At 36.9% G+C, this 21,760-nt stretch overlaps 1 protein-coding gene across 1 annotated transcript in view; it reads right to left on the reverse strand.

Moving 5' to 3' along the window:
* Ino80 (chromatin-remodeling ATPase INO80) overlaps nucleotides 1-21,760 on the reverse strand; it is a 131,020-nt gene that overhangs the window by 40,318 nt on the left and 68,942 nt on the right. Inside the window, exons 21-28 of the mRNA XM_083122516.1 lie at nucleotides 18,494-18,719; nucleotides 13,549-13,676; nucleotides 10,574-10,668; nucleotides 9,900-9,972; nucleotides 8,254-8,412; nucleotides 4,332-4,434; nucleotides 2,671-2,771; nucleotides 627-719 (exon numbers count right to left, since the gene is read on the reverse strand). Of these exons, the coding sequence (XP_082978642.1) occupies nucleotides 627-719; nucleotides 2,671-2,771; nucleotides 4,332-4,434; nucleotides 8,254-8,412; nucleotides 9,900-9,972; nucleotides 10,574-10,668; nucleotides 13,549-13,676; nucleotides 18,494-18,719 (978 nt within the window). The remainder of the gene's footprint in view (nucleotides 1-626; nucleotides 720-2,670; nucleotides 2,772-4,331; nucleotides 4,435-8,253; nucleotides 8,413-9,899; nucleotides 9,973-10,573; nucleotides 10,669-13,548; nucleotides 13,677-18,493; nucleotides 18,720-21,760) is intronic.

Here is a 21,760-nt window from a genome sequence, read left to right on the forward strand (position 1 = left end):
GGCAATCAAATCGAAACGTCCCGGTCACCTTTCTCGTGGTGTCGCCCTATTGCAAGACAACGCTAAACCACACATAGCCACCGCAACAAGGAATGTCTGAAAAAATTCAAGTGGGAAGTCCTGAGCCACCACCCTATAGTCCAGATCTGTCCCTGTGTGACTTCCACATCTTCGGTGAACTAAAAAAAAAAGCTCTGTGGGGACAACGGTTTCAATCAGACGATGACGTCAAGGAGTACGTGCACAATTGGTTCCAACAGCAGCCAAAAGGAGTTCTACGAGCATGCCATTTTGCGACTGGTGTCACAATGGGATAAATGCCTAAAATAAGTGGCAGACAGTACTTCTGAGGTTCGTTACGTAAGTATGAAATATCCTCTGCCTCGTTATTTATTGACAGCCTCATATTATCACACAGGAAGAATACTGGTTGCAGTATCAGCAAATTTTATATCAATGGCATTACACATTTTTAATACATTTAAATTGGCATTTAGAGTTACTTCATGTACCGTGAAATACATAATCTACAATACCTCCATGGCTTCATTCAATGTTCACATGTATTTCAACAGTATTGCAATAAATGCACAGCATTGAGTAAACGTTTCCTTGTACTTACTCACCTCACTATGACTGGGGCTAGCTGGTGCTGAATCCACACTCAAAATTGAGTCCCCATCCTGGCCGTCTTCAAGTCTGGGATGCTTGGGATCTCTCTGCAATGAAACAAAACACACAATTAATGCAATTCTCTAAAAAGAGGCAGAAATTAAGGAATATCATAAACAAACTGACAGCTCTAAATATCTTGATGAGAAATCCATTTGCAAGAAGTCTGGAAATAAGTTTTGCTGTATCCATATTTCTGTATCCAACAGAAATTTACCTGCTTACAGTTGGACTTGATTAAGGCTTGGCTGAACCTTTAGCTGATGCCAACCAAGCAGTTTTTGAAATTTCCTCTCTTTATATATAATAACAATAATAATAAAAAAACCCTACAATATTCTAAAATCCTAAAAAGTACATCTGCTTAGAATTCCTTCCAGAGCATTTACATGAATCCTCATGTGGTTGCTTCTGCTGTTGTCTAGATATTTGTAATAGTTTAATAGTTTTACGTAGCCACAAAACACATACATACAGGGTGGCCCATAAAATGTCATACAACTGACATAACTCATTGAAACTCTATTACTGAACTATCAGTCACAACTCGGTGAACAAATGCTGTACTTAATGGAAATTACATTAGGTGATATCATGAGTCTGAATTGGATCGAGATGAAGATACGAACACCAGTTTGTGAGATGGCGCACAGCAGTTTTCAGGAACAAAGACTGTGGCATGTTTCCATGCTCACTTTGATATTTGATAGGCTCCTAGAAAGAAACTATTTTTAGTATTTTTAAAAAATATGCAAGAAATGTCCCATACTGAAGAAATGGCAAGCTCACACCACTGGTCTTCTCACCTGTAAAACTCCTAAGATGCAAGAGTGGTTTGATTCAAAGTGCCTGATTTGATCATGTTATCTTTCAGAGAAAATTTTATAAACTTTAGTGAAGAATTTGTTACCAATCTCGTCAAGACATTTTGTGCACCACCCTATATATAATTTGTAAATAAAAATCAGTCAACTTGGTCCTCCAGCAAATGAACTCTTAGTTACACCTATGCTTAAAAGTTCAAGATACCACAAATAAAAGTATAAAAATTTGTTCTCTCTCCCTAACTAATGGATGTGCAAATTTTGACCACACAATTTTTATCCGTTCACAAGGAAATAAATATTTTTGGTCCCTAGAGTGGGAAACTAGTCTCTGCGCATATTTTAAAACATGTACATTTTAATAGAAACAATGAACTCTTGCAATTTCTCAGTAAGTGCTTAACATGTACATGTATGACCTTGAAGATAACCTATGGGGAATTAAAAGAGGACTACGTTCTATTATCAATTCTTTCTTTTAATTACAATTCTATGTTCAACAGAAAATAACAAGGCTTAACGGTTCATTATTAAATACTATATTGTTTGAACAGGAGCCAATGGAGGTATTGTTTTCTGCTTAAGGTGAACTATGGCACTGACGAAAGAAGACCAGATAGAGATAATTCTTCTATGTAGACAAGATGACTGGACAAATAGACATTCAAAGAGGTCAATAAGCTGCAATGCAGTTGGAAAATTGCTAAAAGGATCACCATTGCAACAGCTGCTCACTCTGGATCCCAAAATTTTGAAAATAATTCAAGGAGACACTGAGGAAATGTATTGAGACTGGTCAAGGACATGTCGAACATATTTGCATAAGGAAATGTGTTGTTCATTAGTTCTCCCAGTGGTCTGGACTTTACGGTCAGCCTGTAATTATGACAAAACTAAAAGTGTTTTCTTGATGGATGTGGTAAACGCAGTTTTACTATTGTGTATGAGAAATTTCGTGTTTCCGCATTGCTAATTTGATAGCTTCTTCCAATTAATTTTGAAGGCTCACTGCCAAGGAAAGATGAGATTTCTTGTACACAATAAAAGTGTTTGCTTTGTTGGTGCATTTTGTGTTCCAGCATTTTTTGGAAAATAATACTTATCACAGTGTCATACTAAAGGAAAATTAAATTAAAAAATCAGTGTGTTTCACAAAGAAATCAACAATGCTCACATTCATATGCTGTTGCTTCCTTTTCCTGCCCTTATCTCTCTCTCGGTACATATCGGCACGAGAAGCTTCCTGCTGGCGGCGCTCTGCTTGTCTTTGGCGGTCTATGACGGGAGAGAGAGAAAACTTAGGAAATACATTTTAAGCATAAGAAAAACAAACAATAAAATAAAATAAAGCATGGCTTTTATTTATGCGAACTGATTTATTTAAACGTGTCATAGCACTTACTCAGTTTTATTGATATTTCTGCAACATACCACTTCTTATTCACTTGATGAAAACTACTTGAAAGAGTTAAAATTAGGGTAGAACTGAATGTCAATGCATCAGTTTCAATTGAAACTTATTCACCAATACTGGCCAACACTTTTCCAGAGTTTGGCTATTTTGCAGAGTCCACAAAAATGTGGCATCCTGGTAATTATGCAAATTTAAAATTTATTTTGAACCAGTACTGTGTGATTACATGAGAGCTATTTTAATATTTGGATGCTTTTCTTGCATATTTTAAAGCAAAATTCTGGTATTTTGATGCATGTAATTCCAGTGGAATACTTAAACATTAATATTATTAAATATTTGTGAATAATTTTAAGCATCTGCATTGGTATCAGTGCAGTCCTAATTAAAAAAAAAATTACACAAAAACAAGTTTTATGGGTCAAAACAAAAATAGAACAAAGTAAGTGTTGTTATTTATAACATACATTTATCTACATAATGAACTTATTGGTACACACTATTGACTTCGGCTGATATGAGCACATCAGTGTATGGTTATAATCATGAATAATTTTACTGATCCACAGTTAACAACAGCACACCTAGCGGCAGCCAGAGAACTACAAACAAAAGACACATGCCAAGCAACAGTACAGCAAGTTCCAACGAGGATGGTGGCAGTGGCCACTGAAATTAATCGAAAAAGAAAAAAACAACTTCGCGGATAAAAGTGAGTACTAGTTTCTCCGTATTTATATACTACCGCGTCTCTGTTTTCCCAATTATGAGTACATATGTATATTGAATCTGTGAAATTATCATCAATATTACCCCTAAACCAACATGCCCCTGATAGAGTACCGATAAGTGCCTTCCATTACTATTTTTGCCAATTTACCTTCTCTTTTAAAAACAATTAAAAGTGAGTTAACACATGATGAATTGTTTGGACTTCTAACCACTGTACTTGGATTTTTATTTATACACCAACATTTCAGATTCATTCAGTCTTTGTCTCCTTTTGAGGGGAGATCTCCAATCCCGCTTTGGCCAATCAATGTACAATCAAGTAACAGTGTGGCATATGCATGACAAGGAACAGTGTGGCACATGCATGACAAGAACTGCACACTCATAACCATTCGGGGCCTTACAGCTGCAACTAAGTGGCACTGGAGAAGAGTGTACAAATAATTCTCCCTGCAATTATTTTCTTTACTAATATTTTTCCATTTGGCTTCTTGCTATCAAAGTAGGGCTGCATGCAGAGGCTACTTAACAGGGTGAGGTATTGGTCACTGCTAAATAATCCTCCCAGACATTACCACTCATACTGACTGCTCTCTGGAATGTTGGTTTGTGTATGCACCAAAAAAGGAAAGAAAGAAAAAAATATTGCAGAATGAGCGAGCAGCTGTTACAACAAAGATGTCACTCACATTTCTTTTCAATCTCCTCATCATCCAGCAACAATGAAACAACTTCCTTTGGTTTCAAGGTATCAGGTTTGAAGTTGCCACCACTAATCACCATGCGCTGGATCTGAAACGGAAATAGAAAAACAAATGATCACACTATAATGAAACGATACCGTTCAACAATGCCAAGATCTGCTTTGTGAACAATCATAAAATTAAACCTTTTAAATTCAGATTAATTGTTTTTTAAAAAAAATAATAAGAAAAAACGTATGCAGGGTTTTGAAAAATCCCCAACTTTTTCAGCCTATTTAAAAATACATTTCCAGATCATTTTGCGGTGCTTCAACATGCAAATGTTAAACAGCACTTGTGATTCAAGAAAAAAGTGGAATTTATTTTCATTCCCAAGCCTTTCAAGTACAAAAGGACTTGATTTTCTTGACTTTCCAAGCTTTATGGATTTATTTTCAAAATTCCCTGACTTTTGTTTCAACCAAAGATCAATATCTCTGATTTTTCCAGTTTTTCAATGTCAGTAGGACACCTGTAATGTACCGTATTCTCGCGTCTATTAGCCGCACGCGTGTATAAGCCGCACCCCCTTTTTTGGCCTTAGATTTCAGGATAATAATATTTCTCGTGTATAAGCCGCACGAGTGACTTTTTTTTTTTTGCGTAGGTAGAAAATTTCAAGTAAGTATTTTAAAAGTATTTAAACTTTATTTTATTTAGCGCAATGATCTACATATTAATACCGTATCATTCAGTTTGAGTCCTCAAAGCCCTTATTCACTGTCGTTGCTGCTACTCGTTGAAATATTTTCTGCACAAGAGGTATTGTCATCTTCATCACTAACATCATCATCCCACAACATTTCATCCTGGGTACCATCTAGGGCATTGGATATGCCACACTTCAGAAAACCCTTCACAACTGTCTCAGACTTTACACTTTCCCATGCTGCCAGAATCCATTCACACACTTGCTTGACAGTCGGACGTTTGATCTTTCCTGTTGCTGTAAGCTCATGGTTTCCTGCACTAATCCAGTCATTATACAGACGCCGGAACGCAGCTTTAAACGAGCGAATTACACAAACGTCTAGGGGCTGCAGTACAGACGTTAGACCCCCAGGAATCACAGCTACATCCGTTTTCAACTGTTGCAATTTTGTCTGTATTCTGTCTGTTAGGTGACCACGAAAGCTGTCCCACACCAGCAAACTCTTTTGCTTCAGCAATGCACCAGACCTTCTATTCCACACTTTGTCTATCCAGTCCAATACCAGTTCTTCTTCCATCCATCCTTTCTGCTGGGCACGTATGATAATACCCGGCGGAAATGTCTCCTTTGGCACATTCTTACGCTTCAGCACAACATACGGTGGCAGTTTCCTTCCATCTGCGAGAACACCCAACATTACGGTGCATCGTTGTTTCTCTCCACCCGTGGTCTTGATCGATACGGTGTGGAAGCCTCTCGGTGCAACTGTGCTGGGCATAGGCATGTCCCAGTAAATAGGTGTTTCGTCCGCGTTGCCGATCTGAGACAAGCTATAATCATTGGACTTTCGCATTCGAATCACGTATTTGTGAAATTTAACAATTTTCTGATCAAAGTCTGCAGGGAAATGTTGCGCAATTGTTGTCCTACGGCGAAGCGATAAACTTTTCCTACGCATAAAACGTGAACACCATCCCGCACTAGCTCGGAAAGCTTGACGACTGGTGTCTAACTTTGAAGCTACTTCACGAGCTTGAAAACGTATCATGTCTACGGTTACAGCATAGCCAGCACTTCTCCTCTCATTTACAAAGGCCAAAACTTCTTCTTCTACCTGTGGAAATTTGGCTCCTTTTCCACGAAATGTCTTTCTCTTGCCACTTGTTGCAGCAAGTTGTTCCTTCTGATTTCTCCATCGACGAATGTTAGACTCGTCCACATCGTAATATCGCGCTGCAGATCTGTTGCCGTTTCCTTCAGCATATCGTATCGCTTGAAGTTTAAAATGAGCATCGTAGCTGATTCTTCTGCCAGACATCCTCCCTTTAATAGTACCAACCTTGACCTCAGGCCCACAACCTTCTTTAACAACTTCACTTTACTGAATGGTTTCCAGATCAATACGACAGTAAGGATGATTCGTGTTCAAAGATAAGATATTATCATATTGTTGCAAAAAAATATTTAAAGATAAGATATCATATTGTTGCAAAGCCTGCTACAGATGCATTGTTGATGGATTTGCTGTTAATGAATCCATTATGTGATAAAGATAACAAATCAACGTATGTATTTTAGTATCCTAGCAGTAGCTGCACTTTCTTTCATTCGCGTGTATAAGCCGCACATGCTTTTCTTATCATTCGCGTGTATAAGCCGCACCCCATTTTTTGGTCCACTTTTCGGGGAAAAAAGTGCGGCTTATAGACACGAGAATACGGTATAAAATAAGGGCAAATCAACTATTGTGATGATATTAACTGATCCCTCAACTTGAATATTCATATTACTTTGCAAGTTTATTATGCTAATCCACCCTCCGTTATGGCCCACTGAGGGTTGAGGCCTGTAATGCAGTTTTTCACTGGGTGATGCTTGGTCGGCACCTCAGTTACAATCAGTGGTATATTTGCACATGTTAACTGGGCATCAGAATTTATTAACCAATACTGGCTGATACTTCTCTATTGTTTGGGTATCTTGCAATGTCTGCAAAAATATTGCATGACACTCTTGCAGTCGAATAATCCTCAAAATTACGGAAAATATGAACATTTAATTTATTCTGCAGCAATATTGCAATGGCTATTATAACAATGAAAAATTTAAAGCAAAACTCTGGTAAATTGATGCATATAATTGCAGTGGAATACTTACATATTAATAAGGGGCATTCCCTGTCAAAGTTGGTCCTGAATCTCAATTTTTGAAATCAAATAAAATGTTGTAACTTTATTCTATCTTGTGAGTCAACTAAAACTGTCATTTGGATAAAAAATCAAGTATTATACATAATTAAATTAGAAGGTATTTTACATATTGTTTATTTTACCTTTTTGATTTACTTTTGTTTTCTATTGTGTCCCACTCATAACACCAAAAACAATTAATTTATGCTTTAACTGTAACACTTCCCCTTCAATTCCTCTAGAATATTAAAAGGTCAATTACCTTCTCTCTTTGTCTTAAAGAATTTATTTTTCATAATTTGAAAATTCACAGAAATTGAAATAAATTTCTTATTATGTAAAGAGGCAGTGTTTTATCTGTCCCACAAAATTATTCACTTATAGCTAAAATCTGGGAAAGTATTTTAAGCGTAGTTATGTTAAGTCATCAGTGTTTAGTTTCACAATTCATTGCATAGAAAGTGTAAGAAAAATGTTGCTTGACTATCAGTAGAAAAGTTACTTTAATGTAAAAAATGTAGTGTGTGTGCGTTCCACCTGTGACAATGAAATGCCCCATAAATAATTTCAGAAACTTTTCAATTGTTATAATTTTCAAGCATCAGTATCACTACTGGGGGAGCCTGGATGGTTCAGTCAGCAGGGCATCCGACTACTGCATGGGAACTTAAGGTTCGATTCCCAGGATGGGTGGTTTCAGGTGGAAACCTTTCCATCCACGGAGTGATTCTTGTTTCACCTAGCCTAATAAAATGGGTACCTGCAGGACAACCATACAGGATAATGGCAGTCAGAGCATGGTGCTGATCACATCACCTTCAGAAATGGTGAGAGATTGTGTGTGTGTGAGACCCCACCTCCACTGCATGTTCCAACACACATGGGGTAGTTTTACCTTGTTTTATCACTATAGGTGTGAACTTGTAAGAGTATCAGCACTGGTAATCAGTATCAGTTAAAAGTGGTATCAGCTCACCTCTTGTTCACACTTGTAATAAATTAAATAGATTTCCGTAAATGTTTATACCTCACTCTTTTCACGGGCTCTTTGCAGAATGCGCTCTTCGATTGTTCCTTTGCAAATAAGGCGGTACACAGTCACTTGCTTTGTTTGGCCCAGCCTATGTGCCCTGTCCATGGCTTGCTGGTCAACTGTAGGATTCCAATCACTATCGTAGAATATCACCTGTGAAAGAATATTGTTTCTGCATTTAACTCATTTACATGGATGAAAACACAGTTATTAAAAACCTACTACATGAAAAATTACAAAACAAATGATTGTGTCTAAAAAAAATGGAAGTTAAGAAAAAAAAGATGAATGATGCATTTCATATTAATATTCAATAACAATATTAAACTGACATGTCAATTGAAAATACTGATGTTACTTAAAATTAGGGACAGATATGAAATATCCACTGATACCGATATAAATTGCAACTGTTCTATGTAGAACATTAGTGGCTGATTAATCTTGTTAATTAATGTTTATAACTAGGTGACTTCACCTTTGAAAAAAGAACAACATTTTTACTCTTTTGATATACACAACACACAGAAACAAATTACGTGTTTATGCTCATAAAAATAACAAAATGGCAGAATTCTGCACTAAATTACAGTCTATTTACAGATATATTGATTCAGTAAATTATAGGTAATTTTACAGACTTTTAATCTTCTGCTTATCATCCCTGTTGGGAGATGACAACAGTGTTTAACAAATGTTTTTAGATTTTTTACGAAATGCTGTCTCTTCCACTGTCTTGTGAGAAAGTTTTTAATTCATTCTTACCTTTTAATTTGTGTTTGTCTTGTGCAGGTCGTTTTACAATCTTGCACTTTTAACCTTTCTCTAGAGGTGCTATTTACACCATCTTTCTTAAAACTCTTAAGTAAGAATTTTAGATAAGGGGTTATTTCCCCATATACATTGAAGTGTGCAAAATGGCCATATGTGCCAACACACCCAACAATTTTAATTCAATCCAATCAATCAACCACTACGCCAATATTAACTAAAAACAGTAGGGTACCAAATGATCTGATACTTCTTTACTACAAATAAATGTATAGCAATAGTAATAATAGTGATAGCAAAAATACTTTTTATTTTGTCTTACACCTTAAAAATCATAAACATCACAGACTCACAAATAATATTATTAGTAAGAACTGTCATTGTAGTGGTCAAACCTTTTAATTCGCTTGAGCTTTCTCAAGAGCTAAGAACACAATGAAATCGAAAAACTTAATATGCTGACCAAGGTAAAATTTATTTTATTTTAAAACATAAAACTAAACGTTGTGTTTCAACCTTCTAGCAACGCCTTCTTCAGACTCTGTACCAAATTAAAAAAAAAAGAATTTTGTGGTTATTATGGAAACAAGGCTTAATGGCGTTATCAATGAAATCTAATGTCAGTTAAAAGATAATCAGAAACAATGTTGTAACACTGAAAATAGAAACTAGGACCCAATGAAGTTAAGAGAAGAAAGCAGAGTATGGAACCACATTGACTAGTTGTGGAAATTGTGGAGGATGCTGGAGGTTGGCTTCGCAGCTATGGCAAAGCATTTCCATGAAATGCCAGAAGAACCTGGTTGACATGATTTTTGCAACTTCAGCAAGGAAAATTTATTTATACAAAGTACTTGATTTGTACTCACTGTGTCTGCTGCTGTGAGATTTATTCCAAGACCTCCTGCACGGGTACTCAGAAGAAAAACAAAAATATCTGACCTGTAACAAAAATAAAGACTAAACTTTAGATAGCGTTCAAAACAGTATGAAAACATACACAGTGGAACCTTTAAGTTTTCCCATATCATACATTCACTCTTTATGATGCCAACACAGCAAAATGTTTTACAACTTTTAAGGATTTTACATTTTTCTACAGTTAAAGTTCCACTGTAGCTACATAAAGTGTGTTTTAAATATAATTATACTGTATTGTAGTTATTTTAGAGTTTTTCTGCTTCACTAGCTTAACTGTGATGATAAGGATAATAATTGATGAAAGATATGAGAGAACTTGCACAAAGAAAGTGGAACCTCGAACGTTTATCAGGGGACCAAGCTTAAAAAACTTAAAATGTGGGAAAATGTAAAATTCAGGAAAATGTAAAATCGGGGTTACCAAACTTGAGCTGAAATTATCTGCTTCGGACTTAAACTATCAAAACACAAATCAGTTTGTAGGTAGATTATCAGTCGGTAGGTAGGCCATGGTCCTCACAGGCTATTGCGCCATGGGTTATATTAGGCTCCAAAAATGGAAGCAATCAAACTACACTTAGGAAATCCATAATGAACAACAGACAATAATCTATAAACATACCTGGTTTGAAAGTCTGCAACCATGTCTCGACGTTCAGATATTTTCGACGAGCCATCTAACCTCATGTAAGTGTGCTTTTTGTGCCACATGTATTCCTGTAACAAGATAATGCATTCATGATTTCAAGCATACAGAAGAAACATGAGTTGAAATAACAATTCACATACAAAATTAAATTTGGAAAAAAAAAAAATCTTTTGAGAAAAGAAAAGGCATTCCCATATGACCAAATGGTTAAGCCTGAGAATTTTGAATCATCACCTTCATTTCCATATGCAATGGGGAAAGAATAGGAACATCTATAGTTCACAAAAATGTCATGCTACACTTTCTTGTAGCCTACACATGTAAAATAGAATTACCATCATTTTGCAACAGCATTGTGGGGAGGAATGGTACTGTGACCATCATAAATTATTAATATTTTAAACCAGAATTCTGATTTGATTAAAATGATATAGTTCTAACTATGCATTAAAATTTATATTCTTAACTACTTTAAATTGTTTGAATTTCAAAACGCTGGCAACAGTGGAAATCTAGTAAGTGTGTGTCAGCACTAGCATTGGGTCAAGGTGGTATCAACCAGTGATCAGAACGCTACATTTTAAAAGTAGCTTCGCTACAGCTACAGCTACGTTTATCAAAAAGTAGCTCGCTACGCTACTCCTGTTCACTACTCGCTACTTCGCTACTTTTTGCGCTACTTCTGCATAAAAAAATGAAAACAACCATATGGTTATTAAAAAAAATCCCCTACTACAGGTAAATAGATTCTGTTATTTGTTATCATTATTCCCGTCTTTTGATAATTTTGATAGCAGTGTTACTTCTGTTACTTATTTTTACTATAGTTTTTGAGAATACCATACCTATGCAAGTGGCATATCAATTCAAATTTGATATATGAATACTGCAATTGGGGTGTTACCCAAATTAATTATTACAACTATACACAAATAAAATTTGGTAGGATTATGTATTTATGTTCACATCAATATATTTTTCTTGAGAATAAATATTTCATTTTTTATAGACTGATATGAAGTCAGCATTTTGAATGAAAAGTACCTGGAGCCCTTTGACTACAAAAGGGGCCCCAGGTTCGATACCCAGCGGAGGCACATAGTGGTTAGGATCCAGTCTCGATCAGCTTATGTATGCATAAAATGGACTAAAAACAAAAACTAGGAAAGACGCCAAGTTGGGAGGATGGGATCCTCCTGCTCCTCCATTCCCCACACTGTTCATCACTCATCATTCTTCCTTGTTCTCACAATTAGCCGAAAGTGGCAGAAAGAGACTATAGATAAGAGAATAATTAAATAACCCATTCATCCTCATTGTCATGATTGAGAAAAGTTGAAGAATAGATGAGGAGGTAAACAGAAGGAGACAAATGGGTGGTGGACTATATCAAAGCATTCGAAGATTAATATGGAACAGGGATGTACCTATGAAATGCAAGAAGGTAATATATAACACATACTATGTGCCAATAATTACGTATGGAGCAGAGACTTGGACAATGACATAGAGAGACAAAGAAAAGATGCATTCAGTGGAGATTAAATTTTTAAGGAGTCTTTTGAGGAAGACTAGAAGGGATAGAATAAGAAATGAGGAGATCCGACAGACAGTGGGTGTAGTGAAGCTTCAGGACAGAATAGATCAGGCACATATGAGATGGTTCAGACACATGAAGAGGTTGGATGCAGAAAAACTACCAGTAAGAGCTTACAATGCACAAGGAGTGGGAATAAGGCCAAGGGGGAGACCAAGATGTCGGTGGAAAGAGCAGATAGCTGAGAGTGTTAGGAGAGACCAGGAAAAAATAGAGAGAGAGGTTTGACTTCTATGCCGACCCAGCCAGAGACAGGAAACGGCAAAGGATGATGATGATGATGATGTTATGATAAGCAAAAGTTACAGAAAAGTGACGCAAAAGTAGGAGAAATACATACATTTGAAAACTATGTATATTAACTAAAGAAAATTGTCGTTTCTGCAGGAAAGTCAATAACTCGTACATACTTTTTGCAATATGATAAAATTATTGAGGAAACTGTCATGTAAACCTGAGTGTCTAAACGTATTGTAATTTTAAAATTTGTGAACAAATATTATCGCGAAAATAATTGTAATTCCAGAAACTATCATTCATGTAACAATAATTTCTTGCTGGTGAGATCCTATATACTGACGATGATCAATGCTGTTAACGTACTTAGCCATTTATTGCTGGCACTATTCCCTTGTCAGTGCAGTGGAAAATCCATCGCTCATTTTTGCACTGCAAGTTGTGTCTTACACAGCAATTAATGACATTTTGGTGTCCCTTACACCATGAATATCCACAGGATTTGTTCCGGGGGTGATGCAAACGAGGCACTTTTTTCCAGTGGTGCAGCAAACGAGGCATGTTTCTCCCCAAAATAAGGATGCAGCTAAAAAAACGTAGCTGTTAGTAGGAATATGTCAGTTAGTTATCTGGATATCTGAATTATTCAGATACTAATTAAATAAATTACGCAGATATCTATAATCTACAATCTAGATAATTTGTATCTCCATGTAATAGACTGTCTTTATGAACCTCCTGCAAAATTAAGGGTTACTGTCGATCTTTTCTGACGCTGTTGCCACATTCAAAATTCATCTCAAAATGCTGAGAAAAAATGTAGCTGTAGCGAAATTTTCGCTACAACTACAGGAATTTTGTAGCTTTGCTATCGCTACAACTACAATTTTCAAAATGTAGCTTCGCTACAGCTACCGCTACAAATTTTGTAGCTAGCTACAGTAGCGACGCTACAAGTAGCTCACTACTTCTGACCACTGGTATCAACTTAGCCCTAGAAAGAACCCTTGGGTTCAAATCCTTAAGCCAGGTTGAGTAGTAATAGTTCCAATAACCTTAGGAAATGATTAATTGTAAGTTTGATGTTATCAACCATTCTCAACAACTAACTTACCTCCAACAAATCAATCATTCTTGTCATTTGTGAGTAGATAAGCACCCTATGACCCTGCTCTTTCAAGCGTTTCAGCAATCCATCCAAGACATACAATTTTCCAGCATCAGAAACGAGTGTCTGCTTGTCTGAAAATAAAAAATGCATTTGGATACATTCTGCATAAAATATCCAGTCATATTCCTATTAAAAAATATACTTTATTTTGGGGAAGGGAAGTTAAATATGATCTAAAAAAATGTATTTTAGGGATGTGTTTGTATTGATACCACTGTGCCAAACCACATCACCTGACTTTTACAGTATTCCAGTTACTTTAAAATTTATTTCCAGATTTCTAAAACACTTTGCACACTATTCAAATAAATTAAGTTTATTTAATAATTACAAATGCAACACTGTTATACTAAATATTTCCAATCACGAAGCCAGTTTGAAGAAAATAAATTGTATTTTCGGACCTCTTGTTCTGGAAACTCCCCGACTCTTCCTAAGATTTCCACACCAGTGGAAATACTGCAGTGGTTTAGAAATGTTGATTACAAGGAACAAGGATGCGAAAAGGACAATGGCAATTAAGCATCATAGAAGTAGTTTCTTATGAGTATGGTGAGTATGGCATCAAAAGATATTCTTCACAATTGTTCACATTACCACATTGAATATATGATTTGAAATGTTCCATCATCCTGTTGTACAGCTCACAGGTTTTCAACAGTGGCGTGCGGTGACGTTTAGACTAGGGTACGCAAGAGAAATACGTAAGTGAAATCCTTAGTGGATAATTTACCAAACTTTGAAAACAATACTAGTGGCTGTATCAAATGCATTCATATGCACACAAAAAGAAAAAAAAGATTTCTGCCGCATTTTTTGTTATGTTAAAGGAAGCAGAATTTAAGCTTCCTTTATGCACACTAAAGCTGATTGAAGTTAGTTGAATTGAAATGGAATCTAATTCAGGATTTTTTTATATAAGATATAACCTTAAAACGCTACCGGAGAGATTCAGATGTAACACGATAAAACATTTGTATGATATTTTATATACTTGCTTCGCAAATATATTCTCAAAAAACGTGCAGCCCAACAATTCAACCTTGATTAGTTTCTTCATGCAGCGCGATGCACATTGAACGGGAACGAAAGAACAGACAAATGTTTAAATAAGTAATATCTTAATTAAAAGTGTGGGGCGTTACCCCCACACCCCCTATACACCTTCATGGCGTGGTGCTATGCACAGGGGAACACTTTTTTTAAGGGTTGAGGAAGAAATATACACATAAGTAAGTTTTTTCCTGAAAATGCCTAACATACTGCTTACCATCATTCGTAACTCCAGCCTGAGACAAGTCCTCCAATTCAGGAACAGGCCTCCCATTTCGGATTATTTCCACTTTCTTTTCATAACTATATGACGAAAAACCCCTCTCCAGAACGTCATTGACAACTCCCGATTCCATATTATTTCTATTTCACCTCTTCACCGCAATGACAAAACAATAATAAGAACGAAACACTGCAAATTTCACACGCAAGACGGAAGAAACGAAAAACGTCAATCTCTCGCGGTAACAAGTGTCTCCTTCCTCGAAATAGCCACTCACATTTGTAGATGAATGGATCAGGGTTGTCAGTCGACGAGATATTTTGTAGAATGAAGAAATTACGGACTCTCGTAGAAAATGCATCAGAATAGAATGGTATTAATCCCAACACACTTCAAAAGCTCAAATAAACGTTGGGCAGGGTTCGAAGTCCTGAGGGGGAATGGAGGGATTTCCCCCCACCAATAATATTGGCCACAAAAATCCCCACACCAAAATTTCCCCGGGGGGGGAGGGAGAGTTTTTGTTATAACAATGAAAGATGAAGGATAATATTGAAAACATACACTACCTCTTCAAGAGATATTTAACAGATCTACACCAATAGCAAAATATGTACAATAGAAGTAAAACAATTCCAACTATTTTTGTAATTTATTGAATTAATTGTAATTAATTTATTCTTTAACCCGTTAGTAAATGAATTTGTTTGCTACTTTATAAATATCTCATGTATATAAAAGTAACAAATTGATTTCTTTCTATGTATTTATTAATAATGCATTTTTAAATATTTAGAAATTCATTATTTTTTTATATGGAATGACATTATAAATATGTATATCATAATTATATTATGTGTATATGTAATATATGCACGCGTGTGTGAAGATTGAGATATCTCCCCACCCCACCACCACCAATATGATGTTGCACCCTTATGTTGGGCACAATGTAACGTCCATTTACGTAACTTTGCAACGTAAGGGAGCGGGGGTACATTCGAATCCCATAGTAAGCATTGTGTTTATTTTTTTTCTTTCGTTCATTTATATCATCGGGTCAACAGTCAACACCCATCCTTATAAGCTGAAATGCAAAGTGACACGAATACAATTTTGATCTCTAGAATGAGAAAGACAGATACTGAGAATGGTGTGAAACATGCAAATTGTCCATATAATTTCCCTCTGACACATTGACATGACGACGCCGAAAAGTGTTTCAGGTAAAACGCAATACTCAGTCGATCACTCCATTTCCCTCACCTCCCGATAAACATTTTCTTGCCTTCCGCTCCGATTTGTATGTCAGTAATCAATTTTTATAACGCATTTTTATTGCAACCAAATCACAGGGATTAATTTATGTAAGCGTGTCTGTCCAATGTTAGTAAACTAAACATTCGAGAAAAAATATATGTTGACTACTACCAACACTGCAGACGCTGCCAAAATCTTGGGTACCCTGGCTTCTTAGAACCATGTGCTTTGAACAGGAAAATGCACCGTGGGATGAGCGTGGGAAGACCCAAACATATGGTGGGGGTTGATCGGAGCCAATGGGGATTGCCCTCCCAATTTCTAGGGTACCCAACAGAGGCAGCAGCTTTTGCTCGTGGAAATCGGCAGAAGCCACGGTGGATGGGGTGGGTCCGGGCAACACCGAAGGCACAATCGGGATCATTCGGGCAGATGTTCGGGACTGCCTGGAGGGCCAGGCTACTCGGGCAAGGCAGCAGCGTTCTCGGACGGAAGATAGAATTTCTGGCAGTGGAAGGGGTTTCGGAGAGACGATAGTTGAATTTTCATGCTCCGAGAAGGTGGGGAAAATTATTATTTTTTCTTACGGTGTTGTGGGTACGCAGTGAGTACCTTGCGTACCCAGAATGCACGCCGCTGGTTTTCAACATTTAAACCAAAATCGCTATTGGCCTTTAGCACGAAGAAACTCAAAACTGGAGTGAACTTATGATCTCGAGAACATCATGTTTCTGTCTTTTTACTCAATGTAACAACTGAAATGAACTTTTCTTTTATGGTTGTTGTAGGTATTGATCAACACTGATCAAGTTAGAAATAAATGTTTGATGATGGTAGTGTGTTCTCCTGAAATGTTATGCCAAGAAAAGGTGTTTACTTGCTTGTAACAGTGGTACATGAGGATTGAGTCAATGTTAATGTATCACACTCTGGAGTTTGCCTATCTTGCAGAGTCTACAAAATGCCATTCAACACTTTTACAGGGTCTAAAAATACTGAAAATCATATAAACTTTAAAATTTTTAATTTATTTTGCACCAGTATTGTGTGAAACAATTGGTTTTGTGATTAATTTGACACCTATTCTTGAATTCTTAAAGCACAACTCTGGTAAATTGACACATATATTTGTTGTGGAATACCTATATATTAATATTAATGATATTTTGAACAATTTTTAATTGTTATAACTGTCAAGCAAGTATTGGTATCAGTAAGAGTATAGGCATCAGTACTGGTATTGGTTCAAAGTGTTATCGGCTCAGCATTTCCACAAACTAAATGAAATGTTCTACAATGAAAGAAATATGATGAATTATATGAAATTGCTGAACTGACACAAAGCCACATCTATCCTATGCTGAAACATGAAAGTAGAACATTTGGTTGCAAGATCGTGAGTTGATCACTCATCTTCAGCCACCAGAGTGGTCATCTCAAGGTTGTGAAAAGGAAAATGCTATGAAGTTAAAAGGATTAAATATTGACACTCACACCCCATGTAAGGAGCAATATGTTGGGCAAGATTCTATTTTTTCTCTAATTTTTTGCATTGCTTGTCTGCAACTTTTGGCATATCACAACAATGAGGGTAAGTGATGGTTAGATGAAACTGAAGAAGCAACACTGGAAAACTTGAAAAAAAATATTCATAAACTCACACATGAAATACAGTGGCTACCTTGGGACTAGACCATTGGCCGGATAACGAAATGGATGGTTAAACCAAATTATGAAATGGAATACAGTAAACATCATTACTTGACAAGATGAGCAGAAAAAAAAGTACAGAAAACTACTGTATCACTGTAGATTATGTGTTTTTAAATTTTTGTTCCATCATCACTACATTGAGATTTAGTTTTTCACTCTATTTACCAATGAAAATTACTGTACAGCAACTGAGGAAAAATAGCTATATGGTACAGTACTCTCTGCTTGCACAAACAATAACAACGTCCACACAACAATACGTCCACTGCTCAACTGAATAGAGAATTTAACAAAAAACTGGAGGCTAGAGACAAACACTTTGGGACAGTGTGCGAGTCACTTCCTCAGTTGAGCAGCCAGTTAAACCAATGACAGGCTGAACTGAGACCCGTTAAGAGGGTGCCCACTGTAATCAGAATATGAAAATAGCTTGTCACTTAATTAAAAAATCAACTTTTCCACACAGTGCTGGTGGGAAAATTAATGAAAGTTACACATTTTCCATAAATTCTAATATTTTTGGACTCTGCAGAAGTACCCCATACATTTTGCAAACTATGCAATATACACCTGGATTTAGGAAAAGTATGAGCTGAAACAGATACACCAGTATCTGTTCAGAACCAATATAAACCTCACCTGGCACTACAATATTGGACCATCCAAACCAAGGTCTGACAGCTTCCATTCCACCAACAGACACGGGCTGGAAACGTAAATTACGCATATTATATTCCTCGGCATGACCCGGAGAACCATATATCACAGACTGCAGTCCCTGGTAGCTACCGCAAAGTTTATGCCTCAACAAGAACCATGCTGTGCTACGACTGCTAACATATTCCTCTCTACCAGACGTTTGCACCTGGAATGAAAAAAGATATTGCTTACAATACAGAATTTATGATCTCTCTCTCTGTGGAAGTTGTGTTATTTTTCTTTTTTAACTTTAAGGGAGCTAAAGGCTTTTCAACATTAACTTCGTTTGGACAGGTAAGCAGAATGACAGAAGAAAGAAAACTGAGGCAAGTGTTGGTGGAAGCAAGACAAGAAGGTAGAAAAGGACAACTGAGAATAGAGTGGGAATAATATCCGTCAGATATTGGTACCAAGAGAGAGTAATCATTACTAGAAGTTAGGAAGATGGTACAAGATAGAACAGGCTTTAGAAAATGGCTGGAGAACTCTGATGTCTAGCAGCACAAAAAGTGAGGAAAAAAGAAGAAAAGATCATGACTCATTTACAGTGAAACAATGTATGTTTTAAAAGTCTTAAGACTTCCACAACCTTCTATTGCATCATATAACTGCAGCAACAATCAAATTACTCATGGTATTTTGAAGTGCATGTATCTATACAAACAAATCCCCAGAACGTGAACTGAGCCACAGCATGTTCCCATATACTCAGCAAATACCACAGATACCCATCGACAGCCTTGTGTCATGGCGAATAAACACAGCCATAAAAGTGTTTGCCCCATGGCCTTGTAGGTCTGGAGGGGTCCAGAAAGGCTAAGGGAGTTGGAACCCTGACAGAAAAACAAGGGAGTACCTGAGAACCCACAGGTGGCAGCTCCATCACCAGGTGTAGGCTGTGACAGGCCCGGTTAGCCGACAGCCGAAAACATTAAAAAATTGAGAAAAGAAAGCAAGCCCGACTGGAAATTGGAGATGACATGGGCTAAGAATAGGAACATTGAATATTGAAACACTGACAGGAAGGACTGAAGAAATTGTAGATCTAATGGGGAGAAGAGAGATCGACCTCTTTGGAATAAGTGAAACGAAATGGAAAAGAGAGGAGAAATGGAATTGAGGAAAGACTATAAACTGTACTGGGCAGGTACTGAAGAGGGTAGGAGAAGTGGGGTTGGATTTGTAGTCAGAAGTGGAATAAGTGAGAAAGTAGAAAGTGTAAAAGACAGAATAATAAAACTAAAAATGAATGTAAGAGGGAAATAGAAATAATCAAAGTTTATGCCCCGCAAACAGGATGTTCGAGGGAGGAGAAAGAAGAATTTGAAGAGACTTGGAAGAACATGTAGGAAAGGAATGGCAAATTTTGATAGGTGATTTTAATGCACAAGTGGGAAGAGAGAGGAAAGGGTATACGGAAACACCTGGAGCAGATGGATGGGAACAGACGAATGAAGAGGGAAGGAGGCTACTGGACTTTTGTAAGAGAAATGGACTGTTAGTAGGTAATAGCTGGTTTAAGAAGAAATATGACAGCCATAAAATTACAAGATACAGTTGGAATAATGAACAAAAGTCTGTAAAAGATTACATATTGGTAAACAAGGAAGTAAAGAAGATAATGAACAACATTAAAGTAATACCCAGTGAGAACTTAGACAGTGACCACAGGCTACTTGGTTTGATTTGGTGTCTTAAGTCCACTTTATGCGCAGTAAGGCTAATCGGGACTGGACCTACAGTTTAAAGTGGGATCCGAACCACTTGTGCCTCCACCGGGTATCGAACCCGGGACCCCTTGATTACAAGGCAATGACGCTACCATTGCGCCATGGGGGAGGCCCCACAGGCTACTAGTATTAGATATGAGGAGATGGAAAATAAAAGATAGACAGGAGGAACAAGAGAGAATGATAAGGAAAAGAGAGAACGATAAGAGTGTAGAAATTGAAGGATAAAATGATAAAAGAGAAACTTCAAGAAATATTGCAAACTAAAGTGCCAAGAGATGAACCCAAAGGAGTAGAAACAGAATTAGTAGAGGCAGCCAAAAAGGTATGTGGAAGGACAAGCACAAAAATAAAAACACCATGGTGAAATGAAAGGACTAGAGAGGCAGTGAAAAACAAAAATGATGCATTTAGAAAATGGTTTAAATTTAAATCACAAAATGCACGAAAAGAGTATGTGGACAAGAAGAAAGAGGCAAAAACAGTAGTAAAGGAGGAAAGAAGAAAGGGTCAAAGTGCTAGAAGAAGATGTAGGTGGGAACAAGAAAGTATTGTATGGATTACTGAGAGAAAGAAGAAGAGATAGAGGAGACAGCTGTAAGCTAAGGGATGAAAGGGGAAATGTTGTAGAAGAGGATGAAGAAATAAGGAGAATGTGGAGAAATCATTTTGAGAAATTGCTGAACGTGAAAAAAGGAACTGAACATGAAGAAGTGAAGGAAAAAGAAAGCCGGAAGGAAAAATGAATCTCACATGGAAAGAAGTGGAGGAAGCACTGAAGAGAGGTAGAGCATCTGGAATAGATGAAGTGCCAATGGAAATGATACTAGGAGCAGGTGTGATTGGTGTGCAGTGGCTGTAAAGAGTGTTGAAAACAGTGTGGCAAGAGGAGAGAAGTGCCAAGAGTTTGGACAAAGGGACTAATAGTTCCCATATTCAAGAAGGGTGACAGAAAGGAACGTAAAAACTACAGAGGAATAACAGTAATGTGCCACTCAGCCAAGGTGTGTGAGAAAATATTAGTGAAAAACATGAGAGAATTAAGAGAGCTGAACATGAGAGAGGAACAGCATAGATTTAGAAGAGGCAAGATCAACAGAAGACCTGATATTCATTATAAGGCAATTACAGGAAAGGCACTGTGAGTATGGAAATGATTTGATTATGGCATTCCTAGATATAGAAAAGGCATACGATAGCATGGACAGAACAAACATTTGGAAGGCTCTAAGAGAGAAAGGAGTTGAGAAAGAGATAGTGTGTAGAGTGCAGACCACGTACAAGACCAACCAGAGATGTGTGAAGACACAAGTGGGAAGAACAGAGTGGTTCAGTATAAGTAATGGACTAAAACAATGAAGTGCTCTTTCCCCACTGCTCTTCATAATTACAATGGATGCAATTAACAAAGAGGTGGGGAAGAAGATAGATAGAGGAAGAGATGAAGGGCCTGTTGTTTGCTGTGGACCTAGTAATA

Source organism: Lepisma saccharinum, chromosome 5 (genome assembly GCF_977018435.1).
Source record: "Lepisma saccharinum chromosome 5, izLepSacc3.1, whole genome shotgun sequence".
Classification (NCBI taxonomy): domain Eukaryota; kingdom Metazoa; phylum Arthropoda; class Insecta; order Zygentoma; family Lepismatidae; genus Lepisma; species Lepisma saccharinum.